This window comes from Leptodactylus fuscus, chromosome 5, assembly GCF_031893055.1.
Source record: "Leptodactylus fuscus isolate aLepFus1 chromosome 5, aLepFus1.hap2, whole genome shotgun sequence".
NCBI classification, from domain to species: domain Eukaryota; kingdom Metazoa; phylum Chordata; class Amphibia; order Anura; family Leptodactylidae; genus Leptodactylus; species Leptodactylus fuscus.
Window position 1 is genome coordinate 180075316 of NC_134269.1, and position 19227 is coordinate 180094542.

Sequence of the window (19227 nt, forward strand, 5' to 3'; positions counted from 1 at the left end):
CAGAGCAGCCCTCACAGTATTACTAGGACCTGACTCTGATAAGAGATGTAATAGGATGAATAGTAATACAGAGCGGCCCTCACAGTATTACTAGGACCTGACACTGATAAGAGATGTAATAGGATGAATAGTAATACAGAGCCGCCCTCACAGTATTACTAGGACCTGACACTGATAAGAGATGTAATAGGATGAATAGTAATACAGAGCGGCCCTCACAGTATTACTAGGACCTGACACTGATAAGAGATGTAATAGGATGAATAGTAATACAGAGCGGCCCTCACAGTATTACTAGGACCTGACACTGATAAGAGATGTAATAGGATGAATAGTAATACAGAGCAGCCCTCACAGTATTACTAGGACCTGACACTGATAAGAGATGTAATAGGATGAATAGTGATACAGAGCAGCCCTCACAGTATTACTAGGACCTGACACTGATAAGAGATGTAATAGGATGAATAGTAATACAGAGCAGCCCTCACAGTATTACTAGGACCTGACACTGATAAGAGATGTAATAGGATGAATAGTAATACAGAGCAGCCCTCACAGTATTACTAGGCCCTGACACTGATAAGAGATGTAATAGGATGAATAGTAATACAGAGCCGCCCTCACAGTATTACTATGTCCTGACACTGATAAGAGATGTAATAGGATGAATAGTAATACAGAGCAGCCCTCACAGTATTACTAGGCCCTGACACTGATAAGAGATGTAATAGGATGAATAGTAATACAGAGCCGCCCTCACAGTATTACTAGGACCTGACACTGATAAGAGATGTAATAGGATGAATAGTAATACAGAGCGCCCTCACAGTATTACTAGGACCTGACACTGATAAGAGATGTAATAGGATGAATAGTGATACAGTGCAGCCCTCACAGTATTACTAGGACCTGACACTGATAAGAGATGTAATAGGATGAATAGTGATACAGAGCAGCCCTCACAGTATTACTAGGACCTGTCACTGATAAGAGATGTAATAGGATGAATAGTGATACAGAGCAGCCCTCACAGTATTACTAGGACCTGTCACTGATAAGAGATGTAATAGGATGAATAGTGATACAGAGCAGCCCTCACAGTATTACTAGGACCTGTCACTGATAAGAGATGTAATAGGATGAATTGTGATACAGAGCAGCCCTCACAGTATTACTAGGACCTGTCACTGATAAGAGATGTAATAGGATGAATAGTAATACAGAGCAGCCCTCACAGTATTACTAGGACCGGACTCTGATAAGAGATGTAATAGGATGAATAGTAATACAGAGCGGCCCTCACAGTATTACTAGGACCTGACTCTGATAAGAGATGTAATAGGATGAATAGTAATACAGAGCCGCCCTCACAGTATTACTAGGACCTGACACTGATAAGAGATGTAATAGGATGAATAGTAATACAGAGCGCCCTCACAGTATTACTAGGACCTGACACTGATAAGAGATGTAATAGGATGAATAGTGATACAGAGCAGCCCTCACAGTATTACTAGGACCTGACACTGATAAGAGATGTAATAGGATGAATAGTGATACAGAGCAGCCCTCACAGTATTACTAGGACCTGACACTGATAAGAGATGTAATAGGATGAATAGTAATACAGAGCAGCCCTCACAGTATTACTAGGCCCTGACACTGATAAGAGATGTAATAGGATGAATAGTAATACAGAGCCGCCCTCACAGTATTACTATGTCCTGACACTGATAAGAGATGTAATAGGATGAATAGTAATACAGAGCAGCCCTCACAGTATTACTAGGCCCTGACACTGATAAGAGATGTAATAGGATGAATAGTAATACAGAGCCGCCCTCACAGTATTACTAGGCCCTGACACTGATAAGAGATGTAATAGGATGAATAGTAATACAGAGCAGCCCTCACAGTATTACTAGGACCTGACACTGATAAGAGATGTAATAGGATGAATAGTAATACAGAGCAGCCCTCACAGTATTACTAGGACCTGACACTGATAAGAGATGTAATAGGATGAATAGTAATACAGAGCAGCCCTCACAGTATTACTAGGCCCTGACACTGATAAGAGATGTAATAGGATGAATAGTAATACAGAGCCGCCCTCACAGTATTACTATGTCCTGACACTGATAAGAGATGTAATAGGATGAATAGTAATACAGAGCAGCCCTCACAGTATTACTAGGCCCTGACACTGATAAGAGATGTAATAGGATGAATAGTAATACAGAGCCGCCCTCACAGTATTACTAGGCCCTGACACTGATAAGAGATGTAATAGGATGAATAGTAATACAGAGCAGCCCTCACGGTATTACTAGGACCTGACACTGATAAGAGATGTAATAGGATGAATAGTAATACAGAGCCGCCCTCACGGTATTACTAGGCCCTGACACTGATAAGAGATGTAATAGGATGAATAGTAATACAGAGCAGCCCTGACAGTATTACTAGGACCTGACACTGATAAGAGATGTAATAGGATGAATAGTAATACAGAGCCGCCCTCACGGTATTACTAGGCCCTGACACTGATAAGAGATGTAATAGGATGAATAGTAATACAGAGCCGCCCTCACAGTATTACTAGGACCTGACACTGATAAGAGATGTAATAGGATGAATAGTAATACAGAGCGGCCCTCACAGTATTACTAGGACCTGACACTGATAAGAGATGTAATAGGATGAATAGTAATACAGAGCGGCCCTCACAGTATTACTAGGACCTGACACTGATAAGAGATGTAATAGGATGAATAGTAATACAGAGCCGCCCTCACGGTATTACTAGGCCCTGACACTGATAAGAGATGTAATAGGATGAATAGTAATACAGAGCCGCCCTCACAGTATTACTAGGACCTGACACTGATAAGAGATGTAATAGGATGAATAGTAATACAGAGCAGCCCTCACAGTATTACTAGGACCTGACACTGATAAGAGATGTAATAGGATGAATAGTAATACTGAGCGGCCCTCACAGTATTACTAGGCCCTGACACTGATAAGAGATGTAATAGGATGAATAGTAATACAGAGCGGCCCTCACAGTATTACTAGGCCCTGACACTGATAAGAGATGTAATAGGATGAATAGTAATACAGAGCGGCCCTCACAGTATTACTAGGACCTGACACTGATAAGAGATGTAATAGGATGAATAGTAATACAGAGCCGCCCTCACAGTATTACTAGGACCTGACACTGATAAGAGATGTAATAGGATGAATAGTAATACAGAGCGGCCCTCACAGTATTACTAGGACCTGACACTGATAAGAGATGTAATAGGATGAATAGTAATACAGAGCCGCCCTCACGGTATTACTAGGCCCTGACACTGATAAGAGATGTAATAGGATGAATAGTAATACTGAGCGGCCCTCACAGTATTACTAGGCCCTGACACTGATAAGAGATGTAATAGGATGAATAGTAATACAGAGCAGCCCTCACAGTATTACTAGGACCTGACACTGATAAGAGATGTAATAGGATGAATAGTAATACTGAGCGGCCCTCACAGTATTACTAGGCCCTGACACTGATAAGAGATGTAATAGGATGAATAGTAATACAGAGCGGCCCTCACAGTATTACTAGGCCCTGACACTGATAAGAGATGTAATAGGATGAATAGTAATACAGAGCGGCCCTCACAGTATTACTAGGACCTGACACTGATAAGAGATGTAATAGGATGAATAGTAATACAGAGCAGCCCTCACAGTATTACTAGGACCTGACACTGATAAGAGATGTAATAGGATGAATAGTAATACAGAGCAGCCCTCACAGTATTACTAGGACCTGACACTGATAAGAGATGTAATAGGATGAATAGTAATACAGAGCCGCCCTCACAGTATTACTATGTCCTGACACTGATAAGAGATGTAATAGGATGAATAGTAATACAGAGCCGCCCTCACAGTGTTACTATGTCCTGACACTGATAAGAGATGTAATAGGATGAATAGTAATACAGAGCCGCCCTCACAGTATTACTAGGACCTGAAGGAGCCGCCTCACAGGCAGACTTGTGGAGTTGCCCATAGCAACCAATCAGAGCTCAGCTTTCACTTTACCTCAGCAGCTTCAGTGATGAAAGCTCCTGTATAATACAGATATCACATTTCCCCATTATATGTATAGGGCCTAACTTGGGTGGCCCAAATTTCATGATGGGGGGACACTAGAAAGATGTAATGTGCGCAGTATTCTGCTCCTGTGCGTGGAGAGGGGGCGTGCCAAATTTCACCCAAATCGGGTGAGAACTGTGGATTTGTATAGAGCAGACTACTATAGGATTTGAGTTTTAAATATATAGATTTTTATTATATTTTTTTAAAGCTCCTTTTTTTTCACTTTTTTTTATGGTAGATTCTATACATTACTATTGCGGCTGGTCATAGACCCCCCCACCAAAAAAAAAAAAATATATATATATATATATTTGTTTTTTTTTGCTTGACTCTAGTATAATCAGAGAGCAGCTTTTTCAGCACAAAAACTGTGCTGAAAAACTCAGCTTATACTCGAGTATACGGTAGCTTTTTTTTTTTTTAGGCTGAACCCTACATTGCAGAAACACAGTGTTTTGTCTACTGCAGAAAAAAAGTGTTTTACAGAACCAGCAAACTGAATGAAATGTAATCAATTTACCACATCCTCACATTGCAGGGAAAAAAAAATTTGGAAGATGCTGCAAATTGTGAGATGCGTGCGCTTAAACTATGGCAGGGGAATTCTAGCTGCCCAATCACAAGCATTTCCACAAAGTATTAACCCCTTCCCGCCGATGGCATTTTTTGATTTTCGTTTTTCGTTTTTGACTCCCCTCCTTCTAAACCCCATAACTTTTTTTATTTCTCCGCTCTCAGAGCCATATGAGGTCTTAATTTTTGCGGGACAAATTTTTCTTCATGATGCTACCATTAATTATTCTATATAATGTACTGGGAAGTAAGAAAAAAATTCAGAATGGGGTGGATTTGAAGAAAAAATGCATTTCTGCGACTTTCTTACGGGCTTTGGTTTTACGGCGTTCACTGTGCAGCCAAAATGACATGTCCCCTATATTCTGTGTTTCGGGACTGTTCCAGGGATACCAAATTTATATGGTTTTATTTACATTTTGACCCCTATAAAAAAAATTTTTTTCTAAAAGTCGCCATATTCCGACGGCCGTAACTTTTTTATACGTAAGTGTACGGGGATGCATAGGGCTTTTTTTTTTGCGGGGCCGGGTGTACTTTTTAGTTCTGCAATTTTCGGGAAATGTTATTGCTTTGATCACTTTTTATTCAAATTTTTATCAGAATCAAAACAGTGAAAAAACGCCGGTTTGGACTTTCGACTATTTTTCCCGCTACGGCGTTTACCGAACAGGAAAAATATTTTTACAGATTTGTATAGCGGGCGATTTCGGTTGCGGGGATACCTAACATGTATATGTTTCACAGTTTTTAACTACTTTTATATGTGTTCTAGGGAAAGGGGGGTGATTTGAACTTTTAATACTTTTTATATTTTTTGTATTTTTTTTTACTTTTTTTTTATTTTTTTTTTGCATTTATTAGACCCCCTAGGGGTGTTGAACCCCAGGGGGTCTGATCACTAATTCAATGCATTACAATGCTAATGCATTGCAATGCATTGCAAAAAATCATCCTTTCTTTTGCAGGCTGCATAGACCAGCCTGCAAAAGAGAGGATTTGCAGACAAGCCTGGGAGCCTTGTACAGGCTCCCAGCTGTCATGGCAATGGGACGTCAGCCCTGGAGCATGCTTCAGGAGCCGGCGATCATCGGCAAAATGGTGGCGCCCATGCACCGTCGGGAAAATGGCGCCTCCGGCGCCTTTGACCGCGGCGCCGGAGGGGTTAATGCCTCCGATCGGTCCGGCGACTGATCGGAGGCATTAGAGCCGGTTGTCTACTGCTTAAAGCAGTAGACACCCGGCGGCTATGGCGGCCGCCCGGCTCCCGGGCGGTCGCCATAGTTACAGACCCGACATGCGCCGTACTATTACGGCGCATGTCGGGAAGGGGTTAATAGGGGGAGAAAGGGAAGGAAAATGCATGAAAAGCTAAAAAAAAAAAAAATACTGTGAAAAAAAACACTAAATTCTGATTCACCACCATTTTTTTTCCACAGTGTATATTTGCTGCGTCTAGCTGTTGGGCTTAATCCTTATCATCTGTACATCACACTATAAGGATAAAGCCTCACATAGCGGCCACAGCAAAAAAAAAGTGCTGCGGGAAAAACCGCAGTGACATCACATTATAGTTTTTCCCACAGCACTTTTCACAGAAAGTCAGTAAATGTTTCCTCTGCGAACTTTCTGCTTCCATTATACCTATAGGGAAACCAATGGCATTTCTGTAGGTAAAATTGAGGCAGTTTCCAAAACTAGTATACTGTACATACTCATACATACCACACACATCATACCATATATACCGACTCAGTCATACATATACCATATATACTCACACGCACGCGGGGGGTTAAGCGGCCGGCCGCCGTCAAAGCGGAAGTGCCAGGTGCATCCATTCATTTGTATGGAGTGTGCTGTTGGGATCGGCTGATCCGAACAGTACTCGCTCATCTCTTAGTCTCATGCATCTTGTTTTTTTTTGTTTTTTTTTAAAAGCGGCCTGTCTTGGACTGGCTTAGGTTACTCAAAATGCCGCCCCCGACATAACGCCGCCTGAGGCTATCAACTCATTAGAGATGTGGCGCTGATTGTCAACATACCTGGCCTGCCAGCTTAAAAAGTTAGAATATCTTCTGAAATGGAAAGAATTCTATGATCATGAGAACAAAACCTGGGAATCAGAAAATAAATGGGATTATCTTGCCTGAATTGGGAGCAAATTCATGAGCCATATAGTGTTGGCAGAGTGACAAGTTACAGAATTTAAAAAAAAATTTGTGACACACAGTAAGCATGCCTACCTACCAGTTGAAAAGTGACAAAGAATTGAGTTTAAAAAAGTCAATAAAATTATCCCTTTATGGAAGCATGTGTTGCATCATAATTTACAGAATTTCAAGAAAAAAAATGTGGCACAGTCTTCCAGCTGAAGAAGCAGGACTATCTTCCAAAAGTGATCATGATGTAGACATTATTATTTTTGCCGCACTGTGCCTGTGGTTTGCTTCAAGCAGGAATGAGTCACCATATTCTTCTGCTCAGACTGAGGAGGAATTGGATGTGGTGGATGGGTCCTGGTGTGGAACCTGTGTTTTTTGAAGCTGCATTTTTGGATGGCGCCCACTGCCACTCAGCATTGACTCGGGGCCCCGAAAGTTCCAGACCATCTGGATGACTGAGCGCATATTTCTGTTTACTTGGGACACATTCCCTTATTGATGACTGTGGAGGAGGATTGAGTGGAAAAGAAGACAGGCATAGTAATGATTACAACAACAACCATGTGCTGGGTGTGGATATGGCCTGTATACAAAGAAGATGGGGAGAAGGAGTAGGATGAGTAGGATGGTCTTACCCACTTTTCCTGCCAGTGCCACTGCCAATTCTACTGTGCCAAATGACCTGGTGTTGTCATTTCATTTCCATAAATGTAGTACCTATTAGTATCTTTAGTACTTACATTTTTAAAGAAAGGTGTCCCAGGATCAGATCCTCTGCTTGTCTAGCAGCATGCTCTTCGAAGTAACACAGGATAGGTCAGTTTTATTGCTTAATAATCATCTGTCACTATCAAGAATATCAGGCGAATATCAATGTCAGGTGTCAGAGAGGGGAGTTGTGACCGGAATTGACCTCAGAGGCCTGCAGGCGTCCATCTTTCCCATGTGGAAATGAAACAATTAATTTCCCATCTTTCTCAAGTGAAGATCATCTCCCACCTCCGAGAAGTCGAAGTAGGGGGGCACCCTGGCAGGGAATGTGGTTGACTATGAGCTAGGAGGCTTATCTTTACAAAAAAACTGTGGACGTGGCCCATCTGAGAACCTTTAAGCTCCATGGAAACAAAAGCACTATAATTCACAAGTTTTTTCTGTCTTGTCTACCTTTTATTTTACAAACTGTTGTGGTTATTTTTTATTTCACTTCGATTTGTCTTTCTTATATACACTCACCAGCCACTTTATTAGGTACACCATGCTAGTAACAGGTTGGACCCCCTTTTGCCTTCAGAACTGCCTCAATTCTTTGTGGCATAGATTCAACAAGGTGCTGGAAGCATTCCTCAGAGATTTTGGTCCATATTGACATGATGGCATTACACAGTTGCCGCAGATTTGTCGGCTGCACATCCATGATGCGAATCTCCCGTTCCACCACATCCCAAAGATGCTCTATTGGATTGAGATCTGGTGACTGTGGAGGCCATTGAAGTACAGTGAACTCATTGTCATGTTCAAGAAACCAGTCTGAGATGATTCCAGCTTTATGACATGGCGCATTATCCTGCTGAAAGTAGCCATCAGATGTTGGGTACATTGTGGTCATAAAGGGATGGACATGGTCAGCAACAATACTCAGGTAGGCTTTGGCGTTGCAACGATGCTCAATTGGTACCACGGGGCCCAAAGAGTGCCAAGAAAATATTCCCCCCACCATGACACCACCACCACCAGCCTGAACCGTTGATACAAGGCAGGATGGATCCATGCTTTCATGTTGTTGACACCAAATTCTGACCCTACCATCCGAATGTCACAGCAGAAATTTAGACTCATCAGACCAGGCAACTTTTTTCCAATCTTCAATTGTCCAATTTCGATGAGCTTGTGCAAATTGTAGCCTCAGTTTCCTGTTCTTAGCTGAAAGGAGTGGCACCCGGTGTGGTCTTCTGCTGCTGTAGCCCATCTGCCTCAAAGTTCGACGTACTGTGCGTTCAGAGATGCTCTTCTGGCTACCTTGGTTGTAACGGGTGGCTATTTGAGTCACTGTTGCCTTACTATCAGCTCGAACCAGTCTGGCCATTCTCCTCTGACCTCTGGCATCAACAACGCATTTCTGCCCACAGAACTGCCGCTCACTGGATGTTTTTTCTTTTTCGGACCATTCTCTGTAAACCCTAGAGATGGTTGTGCGTGAAAATCCCAGTAGATCAGCAGTTTCTGAAATACTCAGACCAGCCCTTCTGCCACCAACAACCATGCCACGTTCAAAGGCACTCAAATCACCTTTCTTCCCCATACTGATGCTCGGTTTGAACTGCAGGAGATTGTCTTGACCATGTCTACATGCCTAAATGCACTGAGTTGCCGCCATGTGATTGGCTGATTAGAAATTAAGTGTTAACGAGCAGTTGGACAGGTGTACCTAATAAAGTGGCAGGTGAGTGTATATATTACAGAACATTACAGAAATGCAGCTTTGCATGTATCACATTGGAAGCAATAGGTAAAAAGCCTCCCATTGATTTCAATGGGGAGCGCGCATATGCCGGCACCCATAGAAATCAATGGGATCTGTTTTAACGCCGCTCACTCTGAACGAGTTTACGTTCACAATGAGCGGGGCGTTTACTTCGTGTGAAGGCTCCCTTGGAGTGCTATTTATGCTGAATTTGCAACCTGAGTGAAGGTTGAGTGTGTGGAGTGACTTAACCTCCAACAGCCACACCCAAGTCAAGTGCTAGGATGGTCTGTACATGACACAGAGTTACATGAATTAGTGGAGTGCTACCAATTGAAGGATGCTAAGATTCAGAGTTGGTGAAGGTGTTTAAAGGTCCTCTTTAGGGTCCATTCACACGAAATAAACGTGCGCTCATTTTTGCACAATAGACGTGTAAACAATACACGTGTAAAAATAAGACTCCCATTGACTTCAATGACATTTTTTAGCAGAAAAAGGAACCCATTGAAGTCAATGGGAGGCTTTTTTTTCAAAGCTGAAAATTCAGTACCAAATAAAGCACCATTTTCCTCTGTGTGAATGGACCCTTTCTGTTTTAGTCACCTTCCTCTGCACCAGCTCTAGTTATATGCTTCCTATGTACTCAACACAGTAAACAATAGCCTATGTATTGACTGCATAGTAGTGATTTGCATAAAAGCTAAATTATGTTCTTGTCAGGAACCTGTTTTGATGCAACTTAGATTATATTTCCCATCATGAAAGCAAAGTTGAGCTTACTTTCCACCAATATCCTTTTGGGTATGTTTATGCGGACTTTTTTGCAGGCAGGATCCGCCTGCAAGAACGTCTCACATTCATTTCAATTAGTCACTAACTTTTTTTTCCCCACTATCGATTTTTTTCAGCTAGCAGCAACATGCCATATCTAACCGCAGATTCTGCAGCTGAGTCAGTCGAGGCCTCCATGGCTTGAGTCTCACTCGTTATTAGGCCCATTCATTCGAGCCTAATCAGGAGTGGGATGCCGCGATGGGGTGCTGATGCACTGCTTCGGCTTCCTTTTGTAGCTAGCCGCACGGAAAAGTCACAAGGTTTCCGCTGTGTGAACTTACCCTTTCAGTGGTAGTTTTACTCACTATTGTACTATTTAATAAATAATTGTGCTTTTTGTTTCCAAATCCCAAATGTATGACCTTACATTTATCTACACTGAAGGGCATCTGTCAGTATCAAAAATGTTACTAAAGCAGCCCCAGTACCTTATAGTACTCAGAGCTGAGAACACAGTGGTATAATGTGTTTGTAGAAGGGTTGTAGAGTCCAATATTATTTATTTTCCATGTATTCCTGGTGCCTCAGGGAATACAGGCAGTTTCATTGGGTAAAACCATCATACATCACATACAAGACAATTTTATTTGTATTCACAGACTTTTATTTTGTGACATAGGATATGCAGAATTTTTTTTTATTATTCTTGACGAGTTTGTTTTTGCTTATGTATCTTACAGCCTGATGGAACCAGCAAAGAATGCGTCTTCATTGAAAAAGTGCTAGAAAATAATTACACAGCTTTGATGTCAGCTAAATATTCTGGCTGGTATGTTGGTTTTACTAAAAAAGGAAGGCCTCGAAAGGGACCGAAAACTAGAGAAACTCAGCAAGATGTGCATTTTTTGAAGAGGTACCTAAAAGGTGTTGTGGAGCTACAGAGACCTTTCAAATACACAACAGTGACTAAAAGGACTAAAAGAGTCCGGCCTACAAAGCCAAGTTAAAGGGGTAAAATATTCACTTTTATAAAATCTTTCCAGCTTAAATTTAGTGCAAGACAAGACGACCATGCAAAAATACACTCAAAAGGAAAAAAAAATAACATTGCTCGACTATCTCCTAAATATTTTGTTTGATTTTTTCCACTAGATTTGTGCTAAAGACAGTATCACATTTTCAACTTTACTGCGCCAGAGGAATATTTTTACATTTTTTGAAAAAAATGAGGAAAAGCTTTATTTTTGTACTTTGTGTTATGTATTCAGAAATGCTGGAAGACTTCACTGTAACTTGAAAAGACTTTGTTCTACTTTGACTGACGCAGGTGCTCTTTTTCAACGATTAGCTTCTGAGCAGAAAAACTGCACAAACCGGAGAGGTTTTTTTTGTTTTGTTTTTTAATTACAAAAATGAGTTTAACAAAAATAACATATTTGTTATCTGCTGCAAGGCCATAACAAATTATCTATGTGAGCGCAATGAATCATTGAGTTTCGTTGGAATTCTCGATACCGTTTTTCATGTTATGACATAAGGTGTCACATTCGCGTGATCCTGCACTAGCCTCACTTTTAAAAAATGCTGCTAATATTACAAGTGACTCAATCAGACAGAATGCTTTTACAAGCCACATGTAATGTGGTGTTTCGGTATACGTACTGAGATGTGAATTATACTTTTTTTTTTTTTTTTTAGATGACCATTTTAGAGATTACTTTTGGACACGTACATTTTAACATGCATTTTGGATCTCAGATATAGAAGTTTTACTGGGAAAATTTGCACTATTTAAACTGGTTGCATCTTTTCCGTCTATGGTATGTATTGTATATAGCTATTTATTGCACTCCTGTATATAATAGTTCAATAAACTATGTAATACTGCATCAATATTCAAGGCATATTTAAACAGAGAATCTGAATGCTACAGAATGATGTTTTTTTCCAGAAACTGATTTATTTTTAAAAAATTGTACAAAATGATTAAGCATCCTAATGCCTAATATTTAACATAAAGCTCCACATATGTTGATAACTAATGTAAAATCTGGAATCTTTATGACATTTGCATTTCTTTTGATCCTTAAACAGGTTGTCCAGGGTTAGGAAAATGGTCTTTTTCATGCCCCTCTCAGTCCTATTCAAATAAATTCAGTAGCAAACACAGTCCATAGACATGAGTAGTTTAGTAAAAAGATAAAAAAAGACCCTTTTTTCTAATCCTGGATTGTGTCATTATTACGTTAAGGCAATGTTCACAAACTTCAGATTATCCATCTTCACCTGAAGGCCTCTTGCACATGTCCACTTGACAACACATTGAATTCAATGTGTCTATTCACATGTTTGTTTTATGACTGTCCATTTTTCACGTCTGTCGAAAAAACTGACACGCACTAAGGCCTCATTCACATCTACGTCGGTAATCCATTCAGGGGAGTCCCCATGGGGAAACCCCCCCCCTTTCCCCGAACGGCCTACCAAACACATTGGCAAGTGGTGTGCAGTGAAAGCACACGGACCCCATAGACTGTAATGGGGTCTGTGTGCTTTCTACATAGCCTCCGCACAAGTCATGCGGACAGGAAAGTAGATCATGAACTACTTTTCTGTCCTTATGTTCCGTGCGGAAAGCAAACGGACCCCATTTTGTCTATGGGGTTGCTTGCCAATGTGTTCGGTAGTCCGTTGGTGGGGGGGACGTCGGAACGGATTACTGATGCAGATGTGAACGAGGCCTAACTCCGTTTTCACAGACACGTGGACCCAAGAGAGGTCAATGGGAAGCTTTTTTTGGAGGCTGATTTTGAGGCAGATTCAGTGTCAAAATCAGCACCAAAAAACTCTGTGTTCACTGACTCTGCAGAAACAACTGCACTGAATCAGGCTGAGTTCACTTGAGCAAATGGAATCTGGTGTATAGTTTGTCCACATACTGGCAGTCTGATACAATAATGGACACTCTAGCGCCATTGGTGTATGATGTGGCAGAGTTGGCACTGCTGTTATTCTAATTGTTCTCTTCCCAGCATAGAATAGTAAGTGAAAATAATAATGCAGATGTAAAAGTATCTTTATATAGAAGGAACTTTAAGGGAGCCTTCACACGGAGTAAACGCGTGTGTTTTTTTTCAAAATACACATGTAAAAATAAGACTCCCATTGACTTCAATGATATTTTTTACACGTGTAAAAATACGTTTGTAAAATGTCATTGAAGTCAATGGGAGTCTTATTTTTACACGTGTATTTTGCAAAAAGACGCGCGCGTTTACTCCGTGTGAAGGCTCCCTTAGTTGGAGAAATTTCTGAAAGAAATTTGCTGTGTGTGAGCCTATTCTAAGGTCTCTTCATGAATATATTACACATTAGTACTAGTTACATGTATAGTTCATTGATACTTTAACCTATGACTATGACTGAAGCATTGCTATGTATACATGCTATGATCTTTCAGTTCAGTTGCAGCTAGCTTATTTGTCATTGGTTTTGAGGTATGAACAGTGGCCCGGATTTACTAAACGTTAGACAATGCCAGCTTAAACAGGCATTCTGAAAATCTGTCAGATTTATCACAGTATCTGAGGTTGGATGATAAATTTGGCATATTTTTATGCGAGGTTCACACTAACTTTTGGTTCTTTAGGTCCGCCTGGGGAACCCAAGAACGGAAACCCAATTTGCTTAAAAAGCGGTTACCCATAGACCCCATAGACTATAATGGGGCTCGACAGGTTTCCGACCATGTATCCACCCGAAAAATGCAGAAAAGGATTTGATGACGGAAACCTTGAATGTAGTTGGAACACCAGTGTGAACCTAGCCTTATACTGTATTTTCTAAGCTTATACCAACTTTTAGCTTCGCTTACTTTGAGGCAGAATTTCATTACAGTCTTGGAGCTTGTGGCACATTTAATTTACTCCCTCTTGCCGACCAAGTTAAAACATTTTAGCCCAAACTGGATGGATGCACCAAAGATGCGCCACATTTATGCCAGTCTCCAGCTGTAACCACAATAGTAAATATGTGCCAGTGTCTTTAAATTATAGTGTAATAAGTTATTATTACGTGACATTTGATGACCATATAACTAATTGTTACTGTAATAAACAGAAAGCTAACTGGAATATGTAAGCAATTTACTTTTATCAGAATAAAAAAAATGCACTCCTACGCTAAAATCTTAGATAAAGAGTTTGTTTACCCACAATTCATGGGTATAAATGGTTTGCTGACATTTCTAAATGGTTAATGTCTTGTTTGTATAGATATAGTTACTTCGGTACATGGAGAAATATATAGCACTTTGCACACATGCAGTCTTGCAAAATAAATATTGTGTATGGCCTACACAGAAATTCCTAATCCTCAAAACATACAACTATTATTTTTTGGAGGTGAAAACTGTTTATTATATTTATTTATTGTATACAATATCTATAAAATATTTGACACACTCAGGATGGAGTCCATCCTTTAGCTACTTTCTACGCTCAAGCTGGGTCTTAAAAGAAGCTTTCGCAACCTCCACCAATTCAAGTGCTTAGTATCTGTCTAGCCCCCAACATTCCCAAAAAACAAATGCAGGTAGTTTTGGTGCATGATATGCTATTAATGCTCTGTAATGTAAGAAGGGCGGTGTCAGACAGGGGGTGTGATTCAGAGTTCCAATCAGAGTCAGAGAGCATTATCACACCCGCCCTCCTGACAGTACAGGGTCTATAGCCCATCAGACATCAAAACTAACAGCATTGATTACCTGGGAACGGTGGGGGCTAGAAAAAGAACTCCAACTGTTCTGGAATCGGCAGAGCAGCAGCTATTAATTGATGTAAAGAGCTGAACTTGTTGGAGGTGGTGAATGATTCTCTTTAATTCTTACCTGTCCTTGTTACCTACAGTCAACTCTCTTGCACTGAATTCAGAAAATGCCAGTCAAGCATTAACCTACCCTGTGCCATCATCAAACTTTACCCATATACCAATTCCACTGAAGGTGGTTCAACAAATAGCATGTGGCCTCCAGGTTTAAGTTTTGTGCTGCCATGTCTTGACATTTAGCACACAAATAGAGGCCTTAGGCTTCATTCACAGCTCAGTATTGGATTAATATTTTTTAACCCATGTTCAGGAATGAATACAAGAAAGAAAAGTATATGTGCTCCTGCTGTATGTTTTTCTGCGTTTTGAATCCATTCCTGGTTTTGGCTTAAAAATGGCTGAAAAGTACTGATAAGATACTGAAGTGTGAATGAGGCCTGTAGGCCTTTCTCTCTTATCTGCTGTATTTTTATTTTTTTAAAACTAGTGATGTAATGTTTGTTAATCTGCTCAGTCAGAGGAACAAAACTATTGACATTACAACTGCCAGAGTGATGGAGACAAACTGAACAATTGTAAAATAAAAACAGAAAGCCCCTTCCCTCGAATTCCCACAGCACAGCATGTCACGTGACCGCCCCAGGCACATTTTCTGATTTCTTGGTGACATTCTGTTTCGGTGTTTCTGGAGATGGAAGGCCACCAATACTACTCTCTCGCCACCCCCCTCCCATACTCACCAATGCTGACTTCCTCTGCTTAAACTATATTACAAAGCCAGCAGGCCGTCGTTTCCTTCACAAGGGAACTAGAACCAGCACCTGCGCAACAGAACTATTGCGCAGGATTCCAGGTGTAAGTATGATGGGGTGAGGAGGGGGTTGGGGGACTGAGTTAGTTAGATAGCTAGGTAGGCAGGTAGGGATAGTAGCAGGCTAGCTGGGGGGGAGTGAGAGGGGAAATCTGAGTGAACTGCAATGCATCATGGTAGTTGTAGGCTAAGACAGCAGGAAACTACCCATGTAAACAAATGCAGAGGCAGTGGCGGATCCAGGGTTTGCGGGGCCCTGGGCAATTGACTTTGGCGGGGCCCTACTTACTGGGGGTCACGCACTTCTAACCTGTACTTCCCAACTGTTGAAGACTAGAAAGAGGGAACAAAACGTGCGGCGCGCGCAGCAGCAAATTAGGCCCCGCCCACTTTTGTTGACTCCACCCATTCTCATTCAATTTTCATGTGATTCCACACAGTATAATCCTCCTACAGTTACCCGTAAATTATATCTCCCCCCATTTTCATATACACCCTTCATCTACCCCTAGTTTCATGTCCCCCCCTCTATCTCTGTCCCCAGTTTCATGCCATTCTCCCCCTTTATCTGCCCACAGTTTCATTTCTCCCCTGTCTCTGCCCCAGTGTCATGCCGTTCTCCCCCTTCATCTGCCCCAGTGTCATGCCGTCCCCCCTTCATCTGCCCCAATGTCATGCCATCCCCCCTTCATCTGCCCCAGTGTCATGCCATTCTCCCCCCTTCATCTGCCCCAGTGTCATGCCATTCTCCCCCCCTTCATCTGCCCTAGTGTCATGCCGTTCTCCCCCTCCATCTGCCCCAGTGTCATGCTGTTCTCCCCCCCTTCATCTGCCCCAGTGTCATGCTGTTCTCCCCCCTCCATCTGCCCCAGTGTCATGCCGTTCTCCCCCCCCTCCATCTGCCCCAGTGTCATGCCGTTCTCCCCCCTCCATCTACCCCAGTGTCATGCCGTTCTCCCCCCTCCATCTGCCCCAGTGTCATGCCATTCTCCCCCTCCATCTGCCCCAGTGTCATGCCGTTCTCTCCCCCTCTATCTGCCCCAGTGTCATGCCTTTCTCCCCCCTCCATCTGCCCCAGTGTCATGCCATTCTCCCCCCTCCATCTGCCCCAGTGTCATGCCATTCTCCCCCCTCCATCTGCCCCAGTGTCATGCCATTCTCCCCCCTTCATCTGCCCCAGTGCCATGCCATTCTCCCCCCTCCATCTGCCCTAGTGTCATTCTGTTCTTCCCCCCTTCATCTGCCCCAGTGTCATGCCATTCTCCCCCCTCCATCTGCCCCAGTGTCATGCTGTTCTTCCCCCCTTCATCTGCCCCAGTGTCATGCCATTCTCCCCCCTCCATCTGCCCCAGTGTCATGCTGTTCTTCCCCCCTTCATCTGCCCCAGTGTCATGCCATTCTCCCCCCTCCATCTGCCCCAGTGTCATGCTCTTCTCTCCCCCCTCCATCTGCCCCAGTGTCATGCTGTTCTTCCCCCCTTCATCTGCCCCAGTGTCATGCCGTTCTCCCCCTCCATCTGCCCCAGTGTCATGCTGTTCTTCCCCCCTTCATCTGCCCCAGTGTCATGCCATTCTCCCCCCTCCATCTGCCCTAGTGTCATGCTGTTCTTCCCCCCTTCATCTGCCCCAGTGTCATGCCATTCTCCCCCCTCCATCTGCCCCAGTGTCATGCTGTTCTCTCCCCCCTCCATCTGCCCCAGTGCCATGCCGTTTTCCCCCCTCCATCTGCCCCAGTGCCATGCCGTTCTCCCCCCTCCATCTGCCCCAGTGTCATGCCGTTCTCACACACACACACACACACACTCACCATTCCTCGTTCCCTCGCAGCTCTCTCCCTCATACACATATTGTAGCCGCGATGTGATGACGTCATCACATCGCGGCTACAAATGCCGGAGGCCGGAGCTCAGCGTTAAAGCAGGAGCTGAGCTGTGACAGCTCCGGCTTTAAACGCCTATGTATTCGGCTCATCGGCGTCCTACCGCCGATGAGCCGAATACATAGGCGTTTAAAGCAGGAGCTGTGAGCTCAGCTCCTGCTTTAACGCTGAGCTCAGTTGGAGTCGGGACATGCCGACCGGGACCATTTTGTTAGGTCCCGGCCGCGCCGCGGGGCCCCACTAAGCGCGGGGCCCCGGGCGGTTGCCCGGCTCGCCCGGCCCTGGATCCGCCCCTGTGCAGAGGATACCAGGAGCTCCCAGAGAAAGCCAGAAATCACTCAAAACACAGTAAAAGGTATTTGGGCGCACTTATTAACCCATTGATAGCCTGGAAATCCCCTTTAACATTCTTGTGCATGTGTACAGTATGCCTAAGAAGTATTTTTTTTTTATCAATTTTTATCTAGATTTAATTTTAATACTGAAATGTATAGGCTGCTCACTTTCAAAGCACAAGAAAAGCATAAGTTAAAATATACATTTTGCAATGAAAGTCAAAGGCAGACAAACCCAAAAGTGTGGTTTTACGTTTGCACAATATTGACTTTGACCCTTCTAAAGATATATTTTGAATATTGCACAACATAGGATTTGCTTATTTAATAAAACATGATAATGATGGATACGTTTTAAAATAGACCCCACATGCTGTGTAGTATATAATCAGTCATTAAACCTGACAAGTCTTGTGTATTGAAACATTCTGCATAATGGCACTATATGCTTAAAGTGATATTAGGCTAAAGCTACAAAGTAAAGCATAACTAAACTTTATTTTTCCATTAAATCCATAACTCAGGAAGATAACAAGCTCCGTAATATACTTTATATAAGAAAAGCTCCCGTCTCTTCACCTATTTGCCTCTTTCTCTTGCTGATCCAATCTGTAGATCAAAAGAATACTATGGAGAAGGAAAAGGAGAACTCCTTAAATAGAGAGGCATCAGCAATCTAGAATGACAGTTCTTCTCTACAACACAGCTGGTTTGTCAGGAATTAGTATCAGGCCTTCTTCTGAGAGGAATGACTCATTTATTGCTGTAGACAACTTCATATTTCTCACCTCCTCCTTCCATAGAATCCATTGTAAAGTGAGACTGATTGCATAAGGAGTGCAGGAAGAATGAATGAGATAAGTAGTAACAAAAGAGAAATACTTAAAGAGGACCTTTCACCTCCTGGGGCACATGCGGTTTTATATACCGCTAGAAAGCCGACAGTGCAATGAATTCAACGCACGGCTTTCCCATTGGGTGCCCCCGGTGAAAAGCTATCGGTGCTGGTACCGTAGCTCTTCACTGTCCAAAGGGCGTTTCTGACAGTCAGTCCGGAACGCCCTTCCTCACTGTAGCGTGTTTTACTGTACTGTGAGAGCAGTAAGGAACGCCCCCCTCCCCTCCTGATAGTACTCGTCCATAGACAAGTATTGGGGAGGGTGTCCCTCACCACTCAGTGTCATAGCTGAGCAGTAAAGAACACTCCCCCTCTCACAGTACAATGCAATA

At 42.6% G+C, this 19227-nt stretch overlaps 1 protein-coding gene across 1 annotated transcript in view; it reads left to right on the forward strand.

Annotated features, from left to right (window-relative positions):
* FGF18 (fibroblast growth factor 18) overlaps positions 1–11153 on the forward strand; it is a 255780-nt gene extending 244627 nt beyond the window's left edge. The window contains exon 5 of the mRNA XM_075276376.1: positions 10887–11153. Coding sequence (XP_075132477.1) covers positions 10887–11153 — 267 coding nt within the window. The remainder of the gene's footprint in view (positions 1–10886) is intronic.
* The last annotated feature ends 8074 nt before the right edge of the window (positions 11154–19227 follow it).